This window comes from Scyliorhinus torazame, chromosome 13 (assembly GCF_047496885.1).
Source record: "Scyliorhinus torazame isolate Kashiwa2021f chromosome 13, sScyTor2.1, whole genome shotgun sequence".
Taxonomy (NCBI): Eukaryota; Metazoa; Chordata; class Chondrichthyes; order Carcharhiniformes; family Scyliorhinidae; genus Scyliorhinus; species Scyliorhinus torazame.
The window spans coordinates 100,308,789-100,334,275 of record NC_092719.1 but is presented as its reverse complement, the minus strand read 5'-3'; the positions used below and the strand labels follow the sequence as shown (position 1 = coordinate 100,334,275).

The window sequence follows — 25,487 nt, the reverse complement described above, 5'->3', positions numbered from 1 at the left end:
GTGGACTGACCATGATAAATTGCCCTTAGTGTCCAAAAAAGGTAAGGTGGGGTTACTGGGTTACGGGGGTAGGGTGGATGTGTGGGCCTGGGAAGGGTGCTCTTGCCAAGGGCCGGTGCAGACTCGATGGGCCGAATGGCCTCCTTCTGCACTGTAAATTCTATGACACAGGCCGGTGAGCCTTACGTCAGTGGTAGGGCAATTACTGGAGAGAATTCTTCGAGACAGGATCTACTCCCATTTGGAAGCAAATGGATGTATCAGCGAGAGGCAGCACGGTTTTGTGAAGGGGAGGTCATGTCTCACTAACTTGATAGAGTTTTTCGAGGAGGTCACAAAGATGATTGATGCAGGTAGGGCAGTGGATGTTGTCTATATGGACTTCAGTAAGGCCTTTGACAAGGTCCCTCATGGCAGACTGGCACAAAAGGTGTCACATGGGATCAGGGGTGAGCTGGCAAGATGGATACAGAACTGGCTAGGTCATAGAAGGCAGAGAGTAGCAATGGAAGGGTGCTTTTCTAATTGGAGGGCTGTGACGAGCGGAGTCCTGCAAGAATCAGTGCTGGGACCTTTGCTGTTTGTAGTATATATAAATGATTTGGAGGAAAATGTAGCTGGTCTGATTAGTAAGTTTGCGGATGACACAAAGGTTGGTGGAATTGCGGATAGCGATGAGGACTGTCAGAGGATACAGCAGGATTTAGATCGTTTGGAGACTTGGGCAGAGAGATGGCAGATGGAGTTTAATCCGGACAAATGTGAGGTAATGCATTTTGGAAGGTCTAATGCAGGTAGGGAATTTACAGTGAATGGTAGAACCCTCAAGAATATTGACAGTCAGTGAGATCTAGGTGTACAGGTCCACAGGTCACTGAAAGGGGCAACACAGGTGGAGAAGGTAGTCAAGAAGGCATACGGCATGCTTGCCTTCATTGGCCCGGCATTGAGTATAAGAATTGGCAAGTCATGTTGCAGCTGTATAGAACCTTAGTTAGGCCACACTTGGAGTATAGTGTTCAATTATGGTCACCATACTACCAGAAGGATGTGGAGGCTTTAGAGAGGGTGCATAAGAGATTTACCAGAACGTTGCCTGGTATGGAGGGTATTAGCTATGAGGAGAGGTTGAATAAACTTGGTTTGTTCTCACTGGAACGAAGAAGGTTGAGGGGTGACCTGATAGATGTCTACAAAATTATGAGGGGCATAGACAGAGTGGATAGTCCGAGGCTTTTCCCCAGGGTAGAGGGGTCAATTGAAATGAAATGAAAACAAAATGAAATGAAATGAAAATCGCTGATTGTCACAAGTAGGCTTCAAATGAAGTTACTGTGAAAAGCCCCTAGTCGCCACATTCCGGCGCCTGTTCGGGGACAATTACTCGGGGGCATAGGTTTAAAGTGCGAGGGGCAAGGTTTAGAGGAGATGTACGAGGCAAGTTTTTTTACACAGAGGGTAGTGGGTGCCTGGAACTCGCTGCCGGAGGAGGTGGTGGAAGCAGGGACGATAGTGACATTTAAGGGGCATCTTGACAAATACATGAATAGGATGGGAATAGAGGGATACGGACCCAGGAAGTGCAGAAGATTTTAGTTTAGATGGGCAGCATGGTCGGCACAGGCTTGGAGGGCCGAAGGGCCTGTTCCTGTGCTGTACATTTCTTTGTTCTTTGTTTGTTTTAGGTGTCCATGTCCCTCTGAACACTGGCAGGTGGCCATGTCTGTCTGGACACTGGCAGGTGTTCATGACCCTCTGAACACTGGCAGGTGTCTATGTCCCTCTGAACACTGGCAGGTTTCCCTGTGCCTCTGAACACTGGCAGGTGTCAGTCCCTCTGAACACTGGCAGGTGTCCCTCTGAAGACTGGCAGGTGCCCCTGTGAACAGTGGCTGGTGTGACACAGTGAGTGTGAAGACTGTTAATTAACTCATGTGCACCACCATCTCTCAACGTAGAAACATCCAGTTTGAAAGGGGTGAAAGCAGTGGCACATGCTTGGATCCCATGTCACTCACCTGGTAACGAGTCATGACATAGAGATAAGTCTCGTCCACAGGCCCACCTGGCATCACTGGAAGACCTAGCGAGTTTTTGGTCAAAGCACAATGTACAGCTAATCCAAGGGGTTTGAGTAGACGAGGGGCAGGACTTTCCAGGCACGCCCCCCCCCCCCCCCAACCCCCCAACACCGGAATCACCCAGTCCCACTGAAAATCAGCTGGTCCACCGAATCTCCCGTGGCAGATCCAATCCTGGCTGATGGCCTCTGAACATCTGCAATCCACAAATCGCTTGTACCTTTGTTGTCCACAGTGACAGAGTCAGGCTGTGACCTGCTCACTGTGTGTGATTGGCTGAATATCCAAGAAGCAGTGTCAAACTGATTCTTGTCTGTAAATTGAGAATGCTGTATTCACCGCTTTGTGACAGCAAGGTTAAAAAGTGGGAGAGAACAAGAGATCTTCAGGGAACAGTGGCTGCGTGACATGTAGCAAGAGGAAGGCAGCTTGAAAGGAAGGAAGCTTCCAGACCCTGTTAAAGGATGGATTTGTCGAGCAAAGCATTGAGTCCTGGTAATGATCTTGTGAGGATAACAAGCAAGAGGAAGTGTGTTCAGATGGGGATTTGGAAAAGATGATGCTATGATGTTGATAAGAGAGAGGGACACAGGAAGTGTGGATAGAGTCTCCTGTAGAAGTGAAGCTGTGAACAGTTCCATTTACCGTGTATTCCAGTCACACTGGCTCCGGGTCTGATAACAGCTTGCAGCTGCTCTGATTGATAACAGCCTGGGAGAGAGACAAAGTTATTCTGAGGCCAGGCTACCTCTGAGAGAGGCTCGATCATTCAATGTGCAACAACTAACCAGCTTCAGAAGCATAACCACAGGCAGATTCACTCGCACCTAGCCAATGAGTGAGTGGCAGGATTTTGACTGTCCACAGGGCGGCACAGTGGTTAGCACTGCAGGGACCAAGGTACGATTCCAGCCTAGGGTGACTGTCTGTGTGGAGTTTACACTTTGCCCCCGTGTCTGTGCGGGTTTCCTCCGGGTGCTCCGGTTTCCTCCCTGTAGCACCGTCAATATGACGCGAGGCAGGTTGAGGTAATGTCCATTGAAGGCTTTATTAAGCAGAACTTTATCCCCAGCAGCGTGGTTACAGAATACAGCTGCTGAGGGAAATGGAGGGAAAAACTGGGTTCTTATACCGGCATTTCTGGGTGGAGTCCAGTAGGTGGCAGATCCTACCAGGACCTGGCATCCCTCCACCAATAGCCTGTCGACACGTGGTGTACCGTATTACCCCTAATACATACCACCACATTCACCCCTTCTTGAAAAAAAATCCGGCGGGATGGTGGTTCGCATGGTGGTAGGGGTTTACAGAGTCGGTACTGTGCCGTAAATTTGAACAAAACACAAAATTATCGCTTCAACTGGGCCAACGGGCCAAACAGGGTCGGCATGATGTCATAACTATAACAAGACACAATAACTGAAAACTGGGCCAACCGGCCAAACAGGGTCAGCATGATGCCATAACTATAACAAGACACAATATCTGAAAACGTTGAGAGTTAAAGTGATTCGATGAGCCGGATGGGCGCCCTGGTCGTCCTTTCCGATCGTCTCGGGCGTGGTGGTGATGGCGCTGGCTCGAGTCCCGTCGAGTCCCGTCGACTCTGGGAGCGTACCGCTGTCCCCTGTGTCCTTACTCCTGGGCGGGTCTGGGAGGAGAACCGAACTCCCCGGGAAGGGGGTGGCTGTGGGATGAACCAGCGGGAGTGAGAAGGTGGTGATTGGCGTTGGGGGGATGTAGGTAGCTCCGGCGGGCGCCAGATCTCTCAGGGAGACCATGTCCTGTCGCCCATCGGGGTACTCCACATAGGCGTATTGCAGGTTGGCGTGAAGGCGATGCACCCGTTCCACCAACGGATCTGACTTGTGCACCCGTACATGTTTCCGGAGCAGAATGGGCCCCGGAGCTGCTAGCCAGGTCGGAAGTGGCGTTCCAGAGGAGGACTTCCTAGGAAAGAGGAGGAGGCGCTCGTGAGGCGTTTGATTCGTGGTGGTGCACAGCAGGGACCGGATAGAGTGAAGGGCATCCGGGAGGACTTCCTGCCAGCGGGAAATTGGGAGGCTCCTAGACCGGAGGGCCAGCAGGACGGCCTTCCAGACCGTTCCATTCTCCCTTTCTACCTGCCCGTTCCCCCGGGGGTTGTAACTGGTCGTCCTGCTCGAGGCTATGCCCCTGCTGAGCAGGAATTGACGCAGTTCGTCACTCATAAAGGAGGATCCCCTGTCGCTATGGATATAGTCGGGGAAACCGAACAGTGTAAAAATGGTACCGAGGGCTTTAATGACCGTGGACGCTGTCATGTCGGGGCAGGGGATGACGAAAGGGAAACGGGAGTATTCGTCAACGACGTTCAGGAAGTACACGTTGCGATCGGTGGAGGGGAGGGGGCCTTTGAAATCCAAACTGGGGCGTTCAAAGGGTCGAGAGGCCTTAACCAGGTGTGCTCTATCTGGCCTGAAAAAGTGCGGTTTGCACTCAGCGCAGATCTGGCAGTTTCTGGTGACTGTTCGGACGTCCTCGACGGATTAAGGGATGTTGCGGGCCTTAAGGAAGTGGTAGAAATGAGTGACCCCCGGGTGGCAGAGGTCCTTGTGGAGGGCTTGTAGACAGTCCACTTGTACATTGGCACGTGCCGCGAGATAGGGCATCGGATGGCTCGTTCAGCTTTCCGGGATGATACAAGATCTCATAATTGAAGGTGGAGAGTTCGATCCTCCACCGCAAGATCTTGTCGTTCTTGATCTTGCCCCGCTGTGCATTATCGAACATGAAGGCAACCGACCGTTGGTCAGTGAGGAGAGTGAATCTCCTACCGGCCAGGTAATGCCTCCAGTGTTGCACAGCTTCCACTATTGCTTGTGCCTCCTTTTCCTCTGAGGAGTGGCGGATTTCTGAAGCATGGAGGGTTCGGGAGAAGAAGGCCACGGGTCTGCCTGCTTGGTTGAGGGTGGCCGCCAGAGCTACATCCGATGCGTCGCTCTCGACCTGGAAGGGGAGGGACTCGTCGATGGCACGCATCGTGGCCTTTGCGATATCCGCTTTGATGCGGCTAAAGGCCTGGCATGCCTCTGTCGTCAGGGGAAAAGTAGTGGACTGGATTAGTGCACGGGCCTTGTCTGTGTACTGGGGGACCCACTGGGCGTAATAAGAAAAGAAGCCCAGGCAACTTTTCAGGGCTTTGGCACAGTGGGGGAGAGGGAACTCCATGAGGGGATGCATGCGTTCAGGGTCGGGGCCTATCACTTCATTACGCACTACGTAGCCCAGGATGGCTAGACGATCGGTGCGGAACACGCATTTTTCTTTGTTGTAAGTGAGGTTTAGGGCGTGAGCGGTCTGGAGGAATTTTTGGAGATTGGCGTCGTGGTCCTGCTCGTCGTGGCCGCAGATGGTGACGTTGTCGAGATACGGGAACATGGCCCGTAATCCGTGCTGGTCAACCATTCGGTCCATCTCTCGTTGGAAGACCGAGACTCCGTTCGTGACGCCGAATGGAACCCTTAAAAAGTGGTATAACCGCCCGTCTGCTTCGAAGGCAGTATAGTTGCGGTCACCGGGACGGATGGGGAGCTGGTGGTAGGCGGACCTGAGGTCCACGGTGGAAAAGACATTGTACTGTGCAATCCGATTGACCATGTCGGATATGCGGGGGAGAGGGTATGCATCTAGCTGAGTGTACCTGTTGATGGTCTGACTATAGTCAATGACCATCCTCTGTTTCTCCCCGGTCTTAACAACTACCACCTGGGCTCTCCAGGGACTGTTGCTAGCCTGGATGATGCCTTCCTTCAGCAGCCTCTGGACTTCGGACCGGATAAATGCTCGGTCCTGGGCGCTGTACCGTCTGCTCCTTGTGGCGACGGGTTTGCAATCCGGGGTGAGGTTCGCAAACAAGGAAGGCGGTTCAACCTTGAGGGTCGCGAGGCCGCAGACAGTCAGTGGGGGTATAGGGCCGCCAAATTTAAATGTTAAACTCTGGAGGTTGCATTGGAAGTCCAACCCTAGGAGTGTGGGCGCACAGAGATGGGGGAGGACATACAGCCGGTAATTTCGGAACTCCCTCCCCTGCACCGTTAGGTTAGCGATGCAGAACCCCGTGATCTGAACGGAATGGGATCCCGCCGCCAGGAACATTTTCTGGGTGCTTGGCCGAATTACGAGGGAACAGCGCCTTACCGTGTCCGGATGAATGAAGCTCTCCATGCTCCCAGAGTCGATAAGACACGGCGTCTCGTAGCCATTCACTAGGACTGTAGTGGTTGCAGTCTGGAGCGTCCGGGGTCGCGACTGGTCGAAGGTCATCGAAGCCAGACGTGGTTGTTGAAGTTGAGCATCGTAATCAGGCAGTATGTGGCCGTCTGCGTCGGGGTCCTTCAGCCAAGACGGCAGCATCCACGGATCGAGCACGGTCAGGGGTGGACAAAATGGCGGCGGCCATCTCTCCCTCGTGGCGTCCGGGGTCCAAAATGGCGGCGTCCGTTGGTCACACGTGGATCGCTGGGGGGGGGGCTGGGTCTGTGGTCCCGTTTCTTCCCCAGAGATAGCGGAGACCCCGGGGGACTTGCACACCGTCGCGTAGTGGCCCTTCTTCCCGCAGCTTTTGCAGGTAGCCACGCGGGCCGGGCATCGCTGCCGAGGGTGTTTCGGCTGGCCGCAAAAATAGCAGCGGGGCCCCCCCGGTTGGTCTGGTGTTTTGGCCGCGCAGGTTTGCAGGGGTGGGGGGAGTGTCGGAGAGTCGACCGCAGTGGGGGTCCACGGAGCCCAAGGGGCTGTAGTGCGGTCGGGGGCGTTACGCGAGGCTACATCGAGGGATGCCGCCAGGGCCCGAGCTTCTGTAAGTCCCAGAGATTCTTTCTCCAGAAGCCTCTGGCGGATCTGGGAAGAGGCCAAACCTGCCACATACGCATCACGGACCAGGAGCTCTGTGTGTTCACTCGCTGTTACCGCCGGGCAGTTGCAGTTTCGACCCAGGATCTGCAGGGCGTTATAAAACTCATCCAGTGATTCCCCCGAAAATTGCCGTCGTGTGGCGAGCTGGTAGCGAGCAAAAACCTGGTTGGCGGGCCGGATGTAGATATCCTTCAGCGCGGCGATGGCACCGGTGAAACCGTCCTCGTCCTCGATAAGGGAGTAGACGTCAGGACTCACCCTGGAATAGAGGACCTGCATCTTTTGTTCGTTAGTCGGTGTGCCGGGGGCCGTTCGGAGGTAGCCCTCAAAGCATGCCATCCAGTGCTTGAAGATAGAGGCCGAGTTAGCTGCTTGGGGTGCGATCGCAGGCGGAGGGTGATTCGGAGCTCCATGTTCCCACGTCGTTTTCTTCAATTTAAATTCTGCTTAATAAATTGTAGCACCGTCAATATGACGCGAGGCAGGTTGAGGTAATGTCAATTGAAGGCTTTATTAAGCAGAACTTTATCCCCAGCAGCGTGGTTACAGAATGCAGCTGCTGAGGGAAAAGCTGGGTTCTTATACCGGCATTTCTGGGTGGAGTCCAGTAGGTGGCAGATCCTATCAGGACCTGGCATCCCGCCACCAATAGCCTGTCGACACGTGGTGTACCGTATTACCCCTAATACATACCACCACACTCCCACAGTCCAAAGATATTAGGTGAATTGGCCATGATAAATTGCCCTTAGTGTCCAAATGATTAGGTGGGGTTACTGAGTTACAGGGATAGGGTGGGGGAGTGGGCTTAGGTTGGGTGCTCTTTCGGAGGGTGGATGCAGACTCGATGGACCGAATGGACTCCTTATGCACTGTATTGAATGAATGAAAATCGCTTATTGTCACAAGTAGGCTTCAAATGAAGTTACTGTGAAAAGCCCCTAGTCGCCACATTCCGGCGCCTGTTCGGGGAGGCTGTTACGGGAATCGAACCGTGCTGCTGGCCTGCCTTGGTCTGCTTTCAAAGCCAGCGATTTAGCCCTGTGCTAAACAGCCCCTGCAGTGAAGTGATTCTAGTGATTCTTTTCAAAAGGCCTGCACGAATGTATCATTAGCAGAGAGCCGCAGGATCGGTGAGGGGACAGAACAGATATACGAGTGCGTTTTCTATTCACTGACATCTTTAATCCCTCACATGACAGGCCTCCCGGGCCTGATGGACAATTTAAGGAACTCCCTTCCACAGCCTCGGGTGTCTCAACAAGAACAAAGAACAAAGAAATGTACAGCACAGGAACAGGCCCTTCGGCCCTCCAAGCCCGTGCCGACCATGCTGCCCGACTAAACTACAATCTTCTACACTTCCTGGGTCCGTATCCCTCTATTCCCATCCTATTCATGTATTTGTCAAGATGCCCCTTAAATGTCACTATCATCCCTGCTTCCACCACCTCCTCCGGTAGCGGGTTCCAGGCACCCACTACCCTCTGCGTAAAAAACTTGCCTCGTACATCTACTCTAAACCTTGCCCCTCTCACCTTAAACCTATGCCCCCTAGTAATTGACCCCTCTACCCTGGGGAAAAGCCTCTGACTATCCACTCTGTCTATGCCCCTCATAATCAGGTCTCCCCTCAACCTCCTTCGTTCCAGTGAGAACAACCGAGTTTATTAAACCGCTCCTCATAGCTAATGCCCTCCATACCAGGCAACATTCTGGTAAATCTCTTCTGCACCCTCTCTAAAGCCTCCACATCCTTCTGGTAGTGTGGCGACCAGAATTGAACACTATACTCCAAGTGTGGCCTAACTAAGGTTCTATACAGCTGCAACATGACTTGCCAATTCTTATACTCAATGCCCCGGCCAATGAAGGCAAGCATGCCGTATGCCTTCTTGACTACCTTCTCCACCTGTGTTGCCCCTTTCAATGACCTGTGGACCTGTACTCCTAGATCTCTCTGACTTTCAATACTCTTGAGGGTTCTACCATTCACCGTATATTCCCTACCTGCATTAGACCTTCCAAAATGCATTACCTCACATTTGTCCGGATTAAACTCCATCTGCCATCTCTCCGCCCAAGTCTCCAAACAATCTAAATCCTGCTGTATCCTCCGACAGTCTCCAGGTGCCTTACAGCCAATAAAGTACTTTCAAAGTGGAATCACTGTTGTAAAGTCGGAAATGCAGCAGACAATCTGTGCACGGCAAGATTCCACAAGCAGCAGTGTGATAATGACCAGATGACCTGTCTTTGTGGTGTTTTGAGGGGTAAATATTGGCCAGCATACATGCCTGCTCTTCATACGTGCCGTGGAATCTTCCATTTCCACCTGGGAGGGCAGATAGCTCCTCAGTACAGCTTGTCCCTGTCATAATATACACCAGTATATCATGGTGCAGCCACACACTGATGGACACACAGTGGGATCAATCAACATACACAACACCGCAGCCAATCACCAGTGAGAGCACACGCACTATAAAGACAGGGGACATCAGAGTTCCTGCTCATTCGAGTAGCAGCTAGCTAGTCCAACAGAGCTCACAGCCTGCAACTCAGACATTCACCATGTGCTGAGTGCATCAACTGGTTAGGACAAGGCAAAGGTCTTTAGTTAAAGCTGGTATCATATTTACCCACAGTTCAAGTATGTTTAAACAGTTAACCTTTTAATAAAATAGTGTTGCACTACTTCAAGTGTGGGTGACCTGAATGTGATCCAGAACACCCAACACATCAATCCCTTCAATCCTGTACTCGAATGTCAGCCGACATCATGCTTTCAAGTCTTTTAGCGTTCTGAACCCACAATTGGCTACTTCTTTTGGGTAACAAACTAAATCAACTAAATTGAGGGATAATTTAAAAAGCAGCCCATTACAGGGATAATGCATCAAAGTCAATAGAATCTCAAAGGAAACTTAAAACGTCAAAACAAAATGTGATTGACGGGATCAATAAACACCACAGTCACCGCAGTGCCCACCGAGCATGGGAGGCCTCGATGATGCCGGCAGACACCGCATGCTCCCTTTCCAGAGACACCCAGGAGTTAACATAGCCCCAGAAGAGCGGCAGACAGTCGGGCTGGTTGACCCCTTGACCACCTCTGCCTGGGCCTGTTAAAGACCAGCTCGGACAGGCCCGGGAGCAGATTCATGAAGTGGTCCTCCTCCCTCCCTGCCACTCTTCTCACTGGGTGTCCAAAGATCAGAAGCATGGGCATAGGCATGGGCATGGGCATGGGCATGGGCATGGGCATGGGCATCCAAAAAGAAAGTAATGGAATTTTCAGAAAACTAAAAAGGGCACGCAGCCTCGGACAATTTACGTATGCTTAGTCCACACACTCCACAAAACACTTCCCTTGGGGTGAGCTGTCACTTGGATTCAACAATGACATGACAGCTCAAGAGCAGCTTTTAATAAACCGAACCTCTGCCAATAGCAGAGAGTGAGCTGGACATCTCTGTGGGAATTCCCAGGCCTCAGGGCTGGGCATACCCTCCACCCCTCAACATACACACTGGCAAAGGGAAGCAGAAGTTGCCTCCCCTCAGGGAATGAATTAAGTGGGGGAGGACCTTGAAGGAAAGGAGGTGGTATATGCCCGAATGGAAGGGGGGGTGGCTGGAAAGGGGGGCAGTGCGTGCAGAGGGTGGGGTGCAGGGGGTAAATCGATGGGACTTCAGGAGACATAGACGCCACAAAGGGATGGAGGAGGGGGGGGGGGGGTGGAGGAGATTCTGGACCCTGGCACAGACTGCAGGGAAGGTCCGGATAGTGACATACCTTCAGGAGCTGACCACTGACTGTGCCCAGAAACACCACCGTGTGGTTATTCACACTCGAGACTGCCACTGAGCTCAGGCCCCTCTCAATGAAGATTGGCCTCGCTTTCAGTGGGTTCTTGATGGAGAGAGGGTGTTGGAGGTGGGCCGCTCCACAGTCCAACTGTTCATTCTGCAGCTGCAAAAATAAATTTAAAGGCACTTAGTTCAAAATCTCTCCGAGAACCACAAAGCCCCTTTTCCAGGGGCCCACACACACTGCCCCACGGGCCCACACTCCCAGCCCCACGGGCCCACACTCCCAGCCCCACGGGCCCACACTCCCAGCCCCACGGACCCACACTCCCAGCCCCACGGACCCACACTCCCAGCCCCACGGGCCTACACTCCCAGCCCCACGGGCCCACACTCCCAGCCCCACGGGCCCACACTCCCAGCCCCATGCACCCACACTCACAGCCCCATGCACCCACACTCCCAGCCCCACGGACCCACACTCCCAGCCCCACGGGCCTACACTCCCTGCCCCACGGGCCTACACTCCCAGCCCCACGGACCCACACTCCCAGCCCCACGGACCCACACTCCCAGCCCCACGGGCCTACACTCCCTGCCCCATAGACCCACACTCCCTGCCCCACGGACCCACACTGCCTGCCCATATATCCATGCGCTGGGGCCCAAACTACCTGCACACCCCACCCAGAGCACACACCTCCAGGGCCACATCCCATATCCAGGCCTTGCACCCCCACCCTAGAGCTCATCTTATACTCCCCTCCCCTTCCTCAACTCCACTTGGGCCAACTGTTCCGAGTTGCCCTTTGACACGCTGCTCACCTGTTCTGCCATTCACACATTTTAATCTCTTTGTGTGCCACTATTAGCACCCTTCTCAGCTTTCTTCACCCCTATTTACAGTCCTTGTATCTTCTGTCCTCAACAGATTTGTCTATGTCCACCTACAGCTGGCCCCTGTCCAGCCCCACCGCTCCACCCCCCTGTCGTGATATCATGGTTTTGCTGTAATTCACCGACTGACCACTAGGAGTCTCATTAGTATATAAATGAGTGTTAGAGTCAGGTAACCTCAGGCTGACTAGAGAGCTGGATGAGAGATAGTGGTTTGTGCATGTTCATACTGTTGTTCAACTGTTTTTTTTGCATTTATTTATCCCACAGTTAATGTTAATAAATCACTTATAGCTTTAGCTACAAGTGTTCTTGTAATATAATTCAGGCCATTGGAAAAGAGCATTGCATGGTACCAGTTGTGGGGTTGAGCTTAGATGAGCAATTCTGTCCTTACATCAGGCCAACCGACAAGAATATTACATCCCCCACTACAGTATAAATCTGACCCCATTTCCAGTTCTCTCCAGCTTTGGCAACGGGCCTTCCAGATTCAAAACGTTAGCCTCCTTTTCTCTCCATAGGAACAGGAATAGGCTATTCAGCCCCTCGAACATGACCCGCCATTTAATGAGATCATGACTGATCTGTGACCTAACTCCAGATACCTGCCTTTGGCCTATATCCCTTAATATTTTTGCTCAACAAAAATCTATCTATCTCAGAAACTGTTCTAGCTTAAAATGCTGTTTTGGGAGAGAGTTCCAAACCTCTACCATCCTTTGAGTGAGGAAATTCTTCCTAACATCTCTCCTGAACGGTCCAGCCTTCATTTTTGGACTATGCCCCCTAATTTTAGAATTTGCAACCAGTGGAAATAGTTTATCTTTATCTACCCTGGCTTTCCCTGTTAAGATGTGGAGATGCCAGCTCACACTGGGGTGAGCACAGTAAGAAGTCTTATGTGTAGTGTCTCCCACCCGCCCTCCTCCTCTAACCTAATAATAAAACCCATTGGTCTGAGGTAAGTACCATATTTTATTATATTATTATTATTTTTTATAAAAATTTAATTTAGTTGTTAGCCAGATCTTGGTAGAAAGTTAGAGGAATGGCAGGGAAGGGAGTGCAATGTTCCTCCTGCAGGATGTTTGAGGTGAGGGATGCAGTTAGTGTCCCTGCTGATTTTACCTGCAGGAAGTGCTGCCATCTCCAGCTCCTCCAAGACTGAGTTAGGGAACTGGAGCTGGAATTGGAAGAACTTCGGATCATTCGGGAGGCAGAAGGGGTCATAGATAGCAGCTTCAGGGAATTAGTTACACCAAAGATTGGAGATAGGTGGGTAACTGTAAGAGGGACTGGGAAAAAGCAGTCAGTGCAGGGATCCCCTGCGGTCGTTCCCCTGAGAAACAAGTATACCGCTTTGGATACTTGTGGGGGGGACGACTTACCAGGGGTAAGCCATGGGGTACGGGCCTCTGGCACGGAGTCTGTCTGTTGCTCAGAAGAGTCTTCTGTTGCTCAGAAGGGAAGGGGGGAGAGGAGCAGAGCATTAGTAATTGGGGACTCTATAGTCAGGGGCACAGATAGGAGATTTTGTGGGAGCGTGAGAGACTCACGTTTGGTATGTTGCCTCCCAGGTGCAAGGGTACGCGATGTCTCGGATCGTGTTTTCCGGGTCCTTAGGGGGGAGGGGGAGCAGCCCCAAGTCGTGGTCCACATTGGCACTAACGACATAGGTAGGAAAGGGGACAAGGATGTCAGGCAGGCTTTCAGGGAGCTAGGATGGAAGCTCAGAACTAGAACAAACAGAGTTGTTATCTCTCAGTTGTTGCCCGTGCCACGTGATAGTGAGATGAGGAATAGGGAGAGAGAGCATTTAAACACGTGGCTACAGGGATGGTGCAGGCGGGAGGGATTCAGATTTCTGGATAACTGGGGCTCTTTCTGGGGAAGGTGGGACCTCTACAGACAGGATGGTCTACATCTGAACCTGAGGGGCACAAATATCCTGGGGGGGAGATTTGTTAGTGCTCTTTGGGGGGGTTTAAACTAATGCAGCAGGGGCATGGGAACCTGGATTGTAGTTTTAGGGTAAGGGAGAATGAGAGTATAGAGGTCAGGAGCACAGATTTGACGTCGCAGGAGGGAGCCAGTGTTCAGGTAGGTGGTTTGAAGTGTGTCTACTTCAATGCCAGGAGTATACAAAACAAGGTAGGGGAACTGGCAGCATGGGTTGGTACCTGGGACTTCGATGTTGTGGCCATTTCGGAGACATGGATAGAGCAGGGACAGGAATGGATGTTGCAGGTTCCGGGGTTTAGGTGTTTTCGTAAGCTCAGAGAAGGAGGCAAAAGAGGGGGAGGTGAGGCGCTGCTAGTCAAGAGCAGTGTTACGGTGGCGGAGAGGATGCTAGATGGGGACTCTTCTTCCGAGGTAGTATGGGCTGAAGTTAGAAACAGGAAAGGAGAGGTCACCCTGTTGGGAGTTTTTTATAGGCCTCCTAATAGTTCTAGGGATGTAGAGGAAAGGATGGCGAAGATGATTCTGGATATGAGCGAAAGTAACAGGGTAGTTATTATGGGAGACTTTAACTTTCCAAATATTGACTGGAAAATATATAGTTCGAGTACAATAGATGGGTTGTTTTTTGTACAGTGTGTGCAGGAGGGTTTCCTGAAACAATATGTTGACAGGCCAACAAGAGGCGAGGCCACGTTGGATTTGGTTTTGGGTAATGAACCAGGCCAGGTGTTGGATTTGGAGGTAGGAGAGCACTTTGGGGACAGTGACCACAATTCGGTGACGTTTACGTTAATGATGGAAAGGGATAAGTATACACCGCAGGGCAAGAGTTATAGCTGGGGGAAGGGCAATTATGATGCCATTAGACGTGACTTGGGGGGGATAAGGTGGAGAAGTAGGCTGCAAGTGTTGGGCACACTGGATAAGTGGGACTTGTTCAAGGATCAGCTACTGCGTGTTCTTGATAAGTATGTACCGGTCAGACAGGGAGGAAGGCGTCGAGCGAGGGAACCGTGGTTTACCAAGGAAGTGGAATCTCTTGTTAAGAGGAAGAAGGAGGCCTATGTGAAGATGAAGTGTGAAGTTTCGGTTGGGGCGATGGATAGTTACAAGGTAGCGAGGAAGGATCTAAAGAGAGAGCTAAGACGAGCAAGGAGGGGACATGAGAAGTATTTGGCAGGAAGGATCAAGGAAAACCCAAAAGCTTTCTATAGGTATGTCAGGAATAAGCGAATGACTAGGGAAAGAGGAGGACCAGTCAAGCACAGGGATGAGAAATTGTGTGTGGAGTCTGAAGAGATAGGCGAGATACTAAATGAATATTTTTCGTCTGTATTCACTCAGGAAAAAGATAATGTTGTGGGGGAGAATGCTGAGCCCCAGGCTAATAGAATAGATGGCATTGAGGTACGTAGGGAAGAGGTGTTGGCAATTCTGGACAGGCTGAAAATAGATAAGTCCCCGGGACCTGATGGGATTTATCCTAGGATTCTCTGGGAGGCCAGGGAAGAGATTGCTGGACCTTTGGCTTTGATTTTTATGTCATCATTGGCTACAGGAATAGTGCCAGAGGACTAGAAGACAGCAAATGTGGTCCCTTTGTTCAAAAAGGGGAGCAGAGACAACCCCGGCAACTATAGACCGGTGAGCCTCACGTCTGTAGTGGGTAAAGTCTTGGAGGGGATTATAAGAGACAAGATTTATAATCATCTAGATAGGAATAATATGATCAGGGATAGTCAGCATGGCTTTGTGAAGGGTAGGTCATGCCTCACAAACCTTATTGAGTTCTTTGAGAAGGTGACTGAACAGGTAGACGAGGGTAGAGCAGTTGATGTGGTGTATATGGATTTCAGCAAAGCGTTTGATAAGGTTCCCCACGGTAGGCTATTGCAAAAAATACGGAGGCTGGGGATTGAGGGTGATTTAGAGATGTGGACAGAAATTGGCTAGCTGAAAGAAGACAGAGGGTGGTGGTTGATGGGAAATGTTCAGAATGGAGTACAGTCACAAGTGGAGTACCACAAGGATCTGTTCTGGGGCCGTTGCTGTTTGTCATTTTTATCAATGACCTAGAGGAAGGCGCAGAAGGGTGGGTGAGTAAATTTGCAGACGATACTAAAGTCGGTGGTGTTGTCGATAGTGTGGAAGGATGTAGCAGGTTACAGAGGGATATAGATAAGCTGCAGAGCTGGGCTGAGAGGTGGCAAATGGAGTTTAATGTAGAGAAGTGTGAGGTGATTCACGTTGGAAGGAATAACAGGAATGCAGAATATTTGGCTAATGGTAAAGTTCTTGAAAGTGTGGACGAGCAGAGGGATCTAGGTGTCCATGTACATAGATCCCTGAAAGTTGCCACCCAGGTTGATAGGGTTGTGAAGAAGGCCTATGGAGTGTTGGCCTTTATTGGTAGAGGGATTGAGTTCCGGAGTCGGGAGGTCATGTTGCAGCTGTACAGAACTCTGGTACGGCCGCATTTGGAGTATTGCGTACAGTTCTGGTCACCGCATTATAGGAAGGACGTGGAGGCTTTGGAGCGGGTGCAGAGGAGATTTACCAGGATGTTGCCTTGTATGGAGGGAAAATCTTATGAGGAAAGGCTGATGGACTTGAGGTTGTTTTCGTTGGAGAGAAGAAGGTTAAGAGGAGACTTAATAGAGGCATACAAAATGATCAGGGGGTTGGATAGGGTGGACAGTGAGAGCCTTCTCCCGCGGATGGAAATGGCTGGCACGAGGGGACATAGCTTTAAACTGAGGGGTAATAGATATAGGACAGAGGTCAGAGGTAGGTTCTTTACGCAAAGAGTAGTGAGGCTGTGGAATGCCCTACCTGCTACAGTGGTGAACTCGCCAACATTGAGGGCATTTAAAAGTTTATTAGATAAACATATGGATGATAATGGCATAGTGTAGGTTGGATGGCTTTTGTTTCGGTGCAACATCGTGGGCCGAAGGGCCTGTACTGCGCTGTATTGTTCTATGTTCTATGTTCTATGTAACACCAGGTTAAAGTCCAACAGGTTTGTTTCAAATCGCTAGCTTTCGGAGCGCAGCTCCTTCCTCAGGTGAATTCCAGGAGCAGTGCTCCGAAAGTTGGTGATTTGAAACAAACCTGTTGGACTTAACGTGGCGTTGTAAGACTTCTTACTGTGCTTTCCCTGTTAATATCTTGAATACCTCAATCAGATCATGTCTTAACCTTCTAAATTCTAGCGAAAACAGGTCTAATTTGAGTAATCTTGCCTCGTAACTTATTCCCTCTAATCCAGGTGTCATTTTTTGTAAACCTTACATTGGACTCCCTCCAAGGGCAAAATATCCTTCCGAAGGTGTGGTGCCCAGAACTGCTCATAGTTCTTCAAGTGTGGTCTAACCAGAGTTTTGTATAGCTGCAGCATAACCTCGGTGTCTTTATATTCCAATCCTCTAGATATAAAAATAGGTGGTATGTAAATAGTGAGGGGCAAAGCCTTATATTAAACGATATAGATGGGCTGGTTAGATGGGCAGAGGAGTGACATAGAACATAGAATTTAGAACATACAGTGCAGAAGGAGGCCATTCGGCCCATCAAATCTGCCAAACCACTTAAGCCCTCACATCCACCCTATCCCTGTAACCCAATAATCCCTCCTAATCTTTTTTGGTCACTAAGGGCAATTTCTCATGGCCAATCCACCTAACCTGCACATCTTTGGACTGTGGGAGGAAACCAGAGCATCCGGAGGAAACCCCGCAGACACGGGGTGAACGTGCAGACTCCGCACAGACAGTGACCCAGCGGGGAATTGAACCTGGGACCCTGGCGCTGTGAAGCCACGGAGCTAATCACTTGTGTTACCGTGCTGCCCCAAATGGAATTTGCCCTGATCGACCAAACCTTTTAGAGATGTTGTTACCCCATCACTGATTATAGACTCCAGCAGTTTCCTCACCACAGATGTTAGGCTAACTGGTCTGTAATTCCCTAGTTTGCCTCTTTCACCCTTCTTAAAAAGTGGAGTGACATGTGTAATTTTTCAATCCAGAGGGGCAACTCCTGAATCTCGGGAACTCTGGAAGTTTATAGTTCGGACATCTACAATGTGCTCCCCTACTTCCTTCAGAATCCTCAGATGGAAACCGTCAGGTCCTGGGAATTTGTCACTCTTTAGTTCCATTAATTTCCGAGTTACTGATGCTGTACTGATGTTAATTGTATTGAGTCCCTGTCCTCTATCGACTGTTTTTTTTGGGAGGATTTCCAGCAAGTTATCCTCCTTATCTACAGTAAATACTGAGGCAACGTAATTGTTCAACATGTCTGCCATTTCCCCATTATCATTGACAATACCTCCATTTTCAGCTTTTAGTGGGCCTACATTGCTCTTGACCTTTATATATCTATTACATTTCTTTTTATTGATTTGAATGTTCCTCACAAGTTTCCTTTCATAATCCTTTTTAGTTGCTCTTATGAACTGCTTTGTAACACTTTGCTGGTATCTGTATCTATCCCATTTATCCGGATTTGCTGGTCTCTGTATCTATCCCATTTATCCGGATTGTGCTATGTTTTGTATTTTTGTAAGCCTTTCTTTTAGTTTTAGAATCCCATCCAGTTCTAGTGACTTATCGGGCGTCATTCTCCGACCCCCCGCCGGGTCGGAGAATGGCCGTTGGCCGCCGTGAATCCCGCCCCCGCCCCCGCCGAAGTCTCCGAAGGGAGAAAAGTCGGCGGGGCGTTAATGGCGCCGCTGCCGCGGAGAATGTCACGGGTCTGCGCAAGGCAGCCGATTTTCGGCCTGCCGATGTTCTCCCTTCCGGATGGGCCGAAGTCCCGTCGACGTGATGACCGTTCATGTAGACGTCAATCAAACCTCCTTTTCATCGGCGTGACCCGGTGCTCCAGGCTCACGCCGACCAGCGAGGAGGTGAGTGACGGCCTGGGGGGTTGGCTCTGGGCAGGAAATGGCGTGGCCGCAGACTGATTGCGTGAGGAGAGGTGTGTCTCGGCTTGTGTGTGTGTGGCGGGGGGGGGGGGGGGTGGTTAGAGTAGGCTGGGCTCCGGGGGAGTGCCGGGAGGGGGTCCGTGCAGGGGTGGAGGTTGGGGGTTGTGGAGGGGGACCGTGCCGGGGTGGAGGTTGGGGGGGGGTCCGTGCTGGGGTGGAGGTTGGGGGTTGGGGAGGGGATCCGTGCCGGGGTGGAGGTTGGGGAGGGGGTCCGTGTCGGGGTGGAGGTTGGGGGGGGGGGTCCGTGCTGGGGTGGAGGTTGGGGGTTGGGGAGGGGGTCCGTGCCGGGGTGGAGGTTGGGGAGGGGGTCCGTGCCGGGGTGGAGGTTGGGGGGGGGTCCGTGCTGGGGTGGAGGTTGGGGAGGGGGTCCGTGCCGGGGTGGAGGTTGGGGGGGGGGTCCGTGCTGGGGTGGAGGTTGGGGAGGGGGTCCGTGCCGGGGTGGAGGTTGGGGAGGGGGTCCGTGCCGGGGTGGAGGTTGGGGGGGGGGGTCCGTGCTGGGGTGGAGGATGGGGAGGGGGTCCGTGCCGGGGTGGAGGTTGGGGGGGGGGGTCCGTGCTGGGGTGGAGGTTGGGGAGGGGGTCCGTGCCGGGGTGGAGGTTGGGGGGGGGTCCGTGCTGGGGTGGAGGTTGGGGGTTGGGGAGGGGGTCCGTGCCGGGGTGGAGGTTGGGGGGGGGTCCGTGCTGGGGTGGAGGTTGGGGAGGGGGTCCGTGTCGGGGTGGAGGTTGGGGGGGGGGGTCCGTGCTGGGGTGGAGGTTGGGGGTTGGGGAGGGGGTCCGTGCCGGGGTGGAGGTTGGGGAGGGGGTCCGTGCCGGGGTGGAGGTTGGGGGGGGGTCCGTGCTGGGGTGGAGGTTGGGGAGGGGGTCCGTGCCGGGGTGGAGGTTGGGGGGGGGGTCCGTGCTGGGGTGGAGGTTGGGGAGGGGGTCCGTGCCGGGGTGGAGGTTGGGGAGGGGGTCCGTGCCGGGGTGGAGGTTGGGGGGGGGGTCCGTGCTGGGGTGGAGGATGGGGAGGGGGTCCGTGCCGGGGTGGAGGTTGGGGGGGGGGTCCGTGCTGGGGTGGAGGTTGGGGAGGGGGTCCGTGCCGGGGTGGAGGTTGGGGGGGGGTCCGTGCTGGGGTGGAGGTTGGGGGTTGGGGAGGGGGTCCGTGCCGGGGTGGAGGTTGGGGGGGGGTCCGTGCTGGGGTGGAGGTTGGGGGTTGGGGAGGGGGTCCGTGCCGGGGTGGGTGATGGGAGGGCAAATGAGTTGGTCCACCTGGCCAGGTGCCAGCCTCCAACAGTTGGACCCATGCGGTCCATGCCACCTGGCTGGGGGGAGGAGGGGATATGGGCAATGATGACATGTCGTCGTTCCCCTCCCCCCCCCACCAGGCCGTCATGTTTTCAGACCATCCAGCGATGTTGGCCGCCGTGGTGGCAGCCGCTCATGTCTATGTTGCCCTGGATGAGGAGGAGGAGGAGGAGGAGGAGCGTGCCAGAGAGGCGGCGCAGGCTGCCGCAGAGGGGCAGGCGGCAGCCGCCCAGGCTGGAGGGACACCTGACCGACAGGACGAGGAGGGGGAGGAGGACGTCGTGGCCCCACGGCAACGGAGGCACCCGAGCGCGCCCCGTGTGTACCGGCCCCGGCAGTCATACCAGGACCTCACGGACCGGGAATGCAGGAGGAGACTCCGGATGAGCCGGGAAACCGTGGCACACATCTGCCACCTGCTGGCACACCTGTCACCGCGTGGCACTGGCGGGGGACACCCTCTCCCCGTGTCCGTCAAGGTTACGGTGGCCCTGAACTTTTATGCAACGGGGTCATTCCAGGCACCGAGTGGGGACCTGTCCGGCATATCGCAGACATCGGTGCATCGGTGCATCCGGGCAGTGACAGATGCCCTTTATGCCATGGCGCACTGCTACATCCGCTTCCCCGTGGACCGGGCCAGCCAAGATGCCCGGGCCGTGGGCTTCTCTGCCGTTGCCGGGTTCCCCATGGTCCAGGGCGCGATCGATGGGATGCACGTCGCCGTGCGGCCACCTGCAGAGAACAGGGCCGTGTTCACTAATAGGAAGGGGACCTATTCAATGAACGTACAGGTGGTCTGCGACCACCGCATGATGATCCTGCACGTCTGCGCCCGTCACCCAGGCAGTGTACACGACTCATTCGTGTTGTCGCGGTTATCCATCCCCGGCATGTACGAGGGACGCCATCCCCGGCTGAGGGGCTGGTTGCTGGGCGACAGGGGCTACCCATTGCGATCGTGGCTGATGACGCCTATACGGAGGCCACGCAATGAGGCGGAGAACCGCTACTATGATGCCCATGTAGCGACAAGGGGAGTGATCGAGAGGTGCTTTGGCGTGCTGAAGATGCGTTTCAGGTGCCTGGACCTCTCTGGGGGCGCCCTCCAGTATCGGTCAGATAGGGTCGGCCACATCATTGTGGTGTGCTGCGTCCTGCACATCATAGCCCAGCAGAGGGGCGATGTGCCGCAGGCAGAGGAGGGCGGAGTGGAGGAGCAGCAGGAAGAGGCCCAGTCCTCCCCAGATGAGGGGGATGGGGGCAATGGTCAGGGCAGACGGGGTAGACACAGGCGGGTGGCTGTCCACCGTTACCGGCTGGCCCAGCGGGCACGGGACAGACTGATAGGCGCCCGCTTCACTGACTAGATGGACGTGGGAATCGGGTAGTATGGCCACAGACCGCACACCATGACAACAGCCGACCACCCACACCCCCCACCCATCCACCCACCCAGCACCCTCACCCCCCTCCCCAACCCCACACACCCCACCCGCATGCACACCATCCCCCCACCCCCAATTGCCGATCCACCGGCGGCACAACGGGCCGGGCTCACCCAGTTGCGGGTGGACGCGTGTCTATCGCAGGCCATGGAGGATGATGACAACCCGCCTCCGATGAGCTCCTGGCTCTACATCGTTGGACTATGTCTGACCCATGGCCACAGTACCACCATCCACCCGGACCATCCCTGCATGCTGCTGTGACACTGCAGCGCACGGTCCCGTCCTCTGCCCGGGGGATGTTGATGGCGGCCCAGGGGGAAGGGGGCAGACTCACCTGGGGCTGAGGTAAGACCACCCGTCACACACACACTTGCGCTCAACGTACATGACACGCCCGCACACTTTGGACAGAGCACAAAGGCAGCTTCGGTAGGTGTAACATTGACTTTAATAACCAAAGGAGTTCATGCACGTGCCCTAGCCCCTAAAACTCATCTGTGCCCTGCACCCGTGCCAACTTACTCAGTGTCTAATTGTTTGGCCTTACGGGCCCTTTGACTACGTCTACGTGGTTCCCCAGACGGTACAGCAGAACTGGAGGTGGACTCCTGTGATTCCTGCCCTCTGACACCGGATCCCTTTGGCGGCCGTTTCCTGAGGCGTCCTGGCCTAGATGGGCCAGGCTGCGGCCCGGGCGACTGGGATGGCGAGCTGCCAGCCTGTCCTGCCCGTTGCCCACCCGATGCACCTGGGACGGAAGGGGGGGAGTCCGAGGTGTCGCGGTGTACCGGGACCTCCCCTACAGAGGGAGCCGGGACGGATCACACCACCACCTCCTCCCTCGGGGTGCCCGATGGCCCCCAGGCCTCTACATGGGTGGGGGATGCGAACGGACTGGCCATCCGACGCGCCCCAGACATCTGGCGCTGCCAGTCCTGGAGGCCCGTGCTGGTATCGACAGGGGTCTGCAGGTTTGCAGCCATGGAGCCCAGGGGGTTGTCGAACCCTGTCTGCGACAGTGCGACGCCAGCTCGCACATGGCCACTGGCGCCGATGCCCTCAGCGATGGCCTGCTGAGACTGGGCCATGGCCTGCAGAGACTGGGCCATGGCCTGCAGAGACTGGGCTATGGCCTGCTGAGACTGGGCCATGGCCTGCTGAGACTGGGCTATGGCGTTGAGCGCCTCTGCCATCTGGCGCTGGCACTGGCTCATGGCCTCCTGTGAGAGGGCAGCCATTTCCTGGGCCACAGACGCCGCCTGCACGGAAGGCCCCAGGCCTCGCAAACCGTTCCCCATGTCTGACACCGTCGCACCCATTGCCTCCACCGCGGACGCCACCCGTGCGGTGTCAGCCTGGGTGGCACGCATGACCGGGACCACTCCCAGCTCCTGGACGCGGGTGGACTCCTCCACCTGCGACCGCAGCCGCCGCAAGCCACCCGTCACCCTATTCGCTCGTCTCCGTGTCGGTGTTTGCATCGGATCTATGTGTGGGTGTGGTAACTGCAGGAACCCGGGATCCATCTGGGCGGCAGATGTTCGCTTGGCCTGGGCTGCCCTCCGACCGCCCGGTCCCTCTGCTGCTCCTACCTCCACCTGCTGTACCGGGACGGCTGTGTTGTGCGCACCAGTGAGATAAGGCAACAGTGTTAGGCAGGTATATGAATGCATGCCATCGGTTGCGCGTGCATTGCAGAGGTTAAGGTTAGGGCTGGATTCACTTGGGGATATGGGGGATATGGGGGAGGGGGGATATGGGGGAGGGGGGATATGGGGGAGGGGGGATATGGGGGAGGGGGGGATATGGGGAGGGGGGATATGGGGGAGGGGGGGATATGGGGAGGGGGGATATGGGGAGGGGGGATATGGGGGAGGGGGGATATGGGGAGGGGGGATATGGGGAGGGGGGATATGGGGGAGGGGGGATATGGGGGAGGGGGGGATATGGGGGAGGGGGGGATATGGGGGAGGGGGGATATGGGGGAGGGGGGTATGGGGAGGGGGGGATATGGGGGAGGGGGGATATGGGGGAGGGGGGATATGGGGGAGGGGGGATATGGGGGATATGGGGGATATGGGGGAGGGGGGATATGGGGGATATGGGGGATGGGGGAGGGGGGATATGGGGATATGGGGATATGGGGGAGGGGGGATATGGGGAGGGGGGATATGGGGGATATGGGGAGGGGGGGATATGGGGGAGGCTCACCCTGCCTGCTCTGACGAGGTTGTTCACCTTCTTGTGGCACTGGGTGCCTGTCCGTGGTGTTAGGGCCACAGCGGTGACGGCCTCTGCCACCTCCCTCCACAGACGCCGGCTGTGGCGTGGGGCAACTCTGCGGCCGTGCCCGGGATACAGGGCGTCCCTCCTCTGCTCCACCGCGTCCAGGAGCGCCTCCACATCGCGTGACTCGAACCTCGGGGCTGAGCGACGGCCAGCCATCAAGTCGGGTGTTGCGGTCGGGTGTTCCGGTCGGGTGGGGGGGAGCTGCGCGGCCTTATGAGCCGTCACGCCGTGCAGCGCGTATGACGCTGCACGGCGTGAACCACTGCGCAAGCGCGGATCCCGTTACGTCGCTGCTAGCCCATTTCGGGCCGCAGACTATCGGCCCATTTTTATGACGTGACGCAAGTGGGATTTGCGCCGTTTTTTGCGCCGATCGGCGGAGTTTCCGCCGATAACGGAGAATTTCGCCCATCAACTTTAAGTACGGTCAACTTTTCTAATGCCTTTCGATTAAGGTAAAGCCAGATGCATTTGCCATGTCCTCGTCCTCCAAACATAAATCCTACTTATGGCCCCTAATCAGCCCCACTCTTCCTTTTCAGAGAATCATAGAATCCCTCCCGTGCAGAAGGAGGTCATTCAGCCCATCGAGTCTGCACTGACCCTCTGAAAGAGCACCCTACGTAGGCTCACTCCCAAGCTTTATCCCCATAACCACACCCAACATTTGGATAGTAAGGAGCAATTTTCCGTGTCCAATCACCAAACCTGCACATCATTGGAATGTGAGGGGAAGCCGGAACACCCGGAGAAAACCCACACAGAATCAGGGAGAAAGTGGAAACTCCACACAGAAAATCACCCGAGGCTGGAATTAACCCTGGGTCCCTGGCATTGTGAGGCACACTGTGCCACCTTTTACTATTTATACACCTATGTAAGACGTTTGGATTCCCTCTCATGTTAGCTGCCAGTCTCTTCTCATACTTTCTCTTTATCTCACTTTTTTCTTTCTTCTCTTCTGAATTTCCTTGGTTCAGCCTGGTTCCGATCTTGCATCATGTACCACCCTTTTCTCTGCCATCGCAGAGAACTCGGATTTTGCTTGTCCTCTATTTCCCCCTGGTGGGAATATACCTTGACTAGATTCAATGTATCTTCACCCTGGAGGCAACCAATGTTTCTACTATCCTTTATCTTACATCATTTCCGAAGAATTCCTTCCATCTTGATCTGTTTGAGGAATTTGTGGAATGTTGCACCTTGACCTCTGAACCTCCTCTCAGTTTCTAACCCCTTCTTAGATAAACTCAATGTCTCAATGTCTACTCTCCCACCTGATGTTATCCAAGCTGAAACGGAGGACCACTGACTTTCCAATAGACAATAGATCACCGAATTCCCAAAAGGCAATAGACCACTGACTCTCCAATAATAATAATAACCTTTATTGTCACAAGTAGGCTTACATTAACACTGCAATTAAATAATTAAGTTACTGTGAAAAGCCCCAAGTCGCCACATTCCGGCGGCTGTTCAGGTATACAGAGGGAGAATTCAAAATGTCCAAATTACCGAACAGCGCATCTTTCGGACTTGTAGGAGGAAACCAGAGCAGCCGAGGAAACCCACTGAAACAGAGGGAGAACGTGCAGACTCCATACGACAGTAACCCAAGTCGTGAATCGAAGGGACCGCCGACTCTCCAATAGACATTAGATTACCGACTCTCCAATAGACCACCAACGCTCCCAGAAGAAAAGATCTAGGAGTACAGGTTCATAGCTCCTTGAAGGTGGAGTCGCAGGTGGACAGGGTGGTGAAGAAGGCATTCGGCATGCTTGGTTTCATTGGTCAGAACTTTGAATACAGGAGTTGGGAAG

General features: G+C 53.9%; 1 protein-coding gene across 1 annotated transcript in view; it reads right to left on the bottom strand.

Annotated features, from left to right (window-relative positions):
* plxnd1 (plexin D1) overlaps positions 1-25,487 on the bottom strand; it is a 599,181-nt gene that overhangs the window by 522,813 nt on the left and 50,881 nt on the right. The window contains exon 2 of the mRNA XM_072471999.1: positions 10,773-10,949. Coding sequence (XP_072328100.1) covers positions 10,773-10,949 — 177 coding nt within the window. The remainder of the gene's footprint in view (positions 1-10,772; positions 10,950-25,487) is intronic.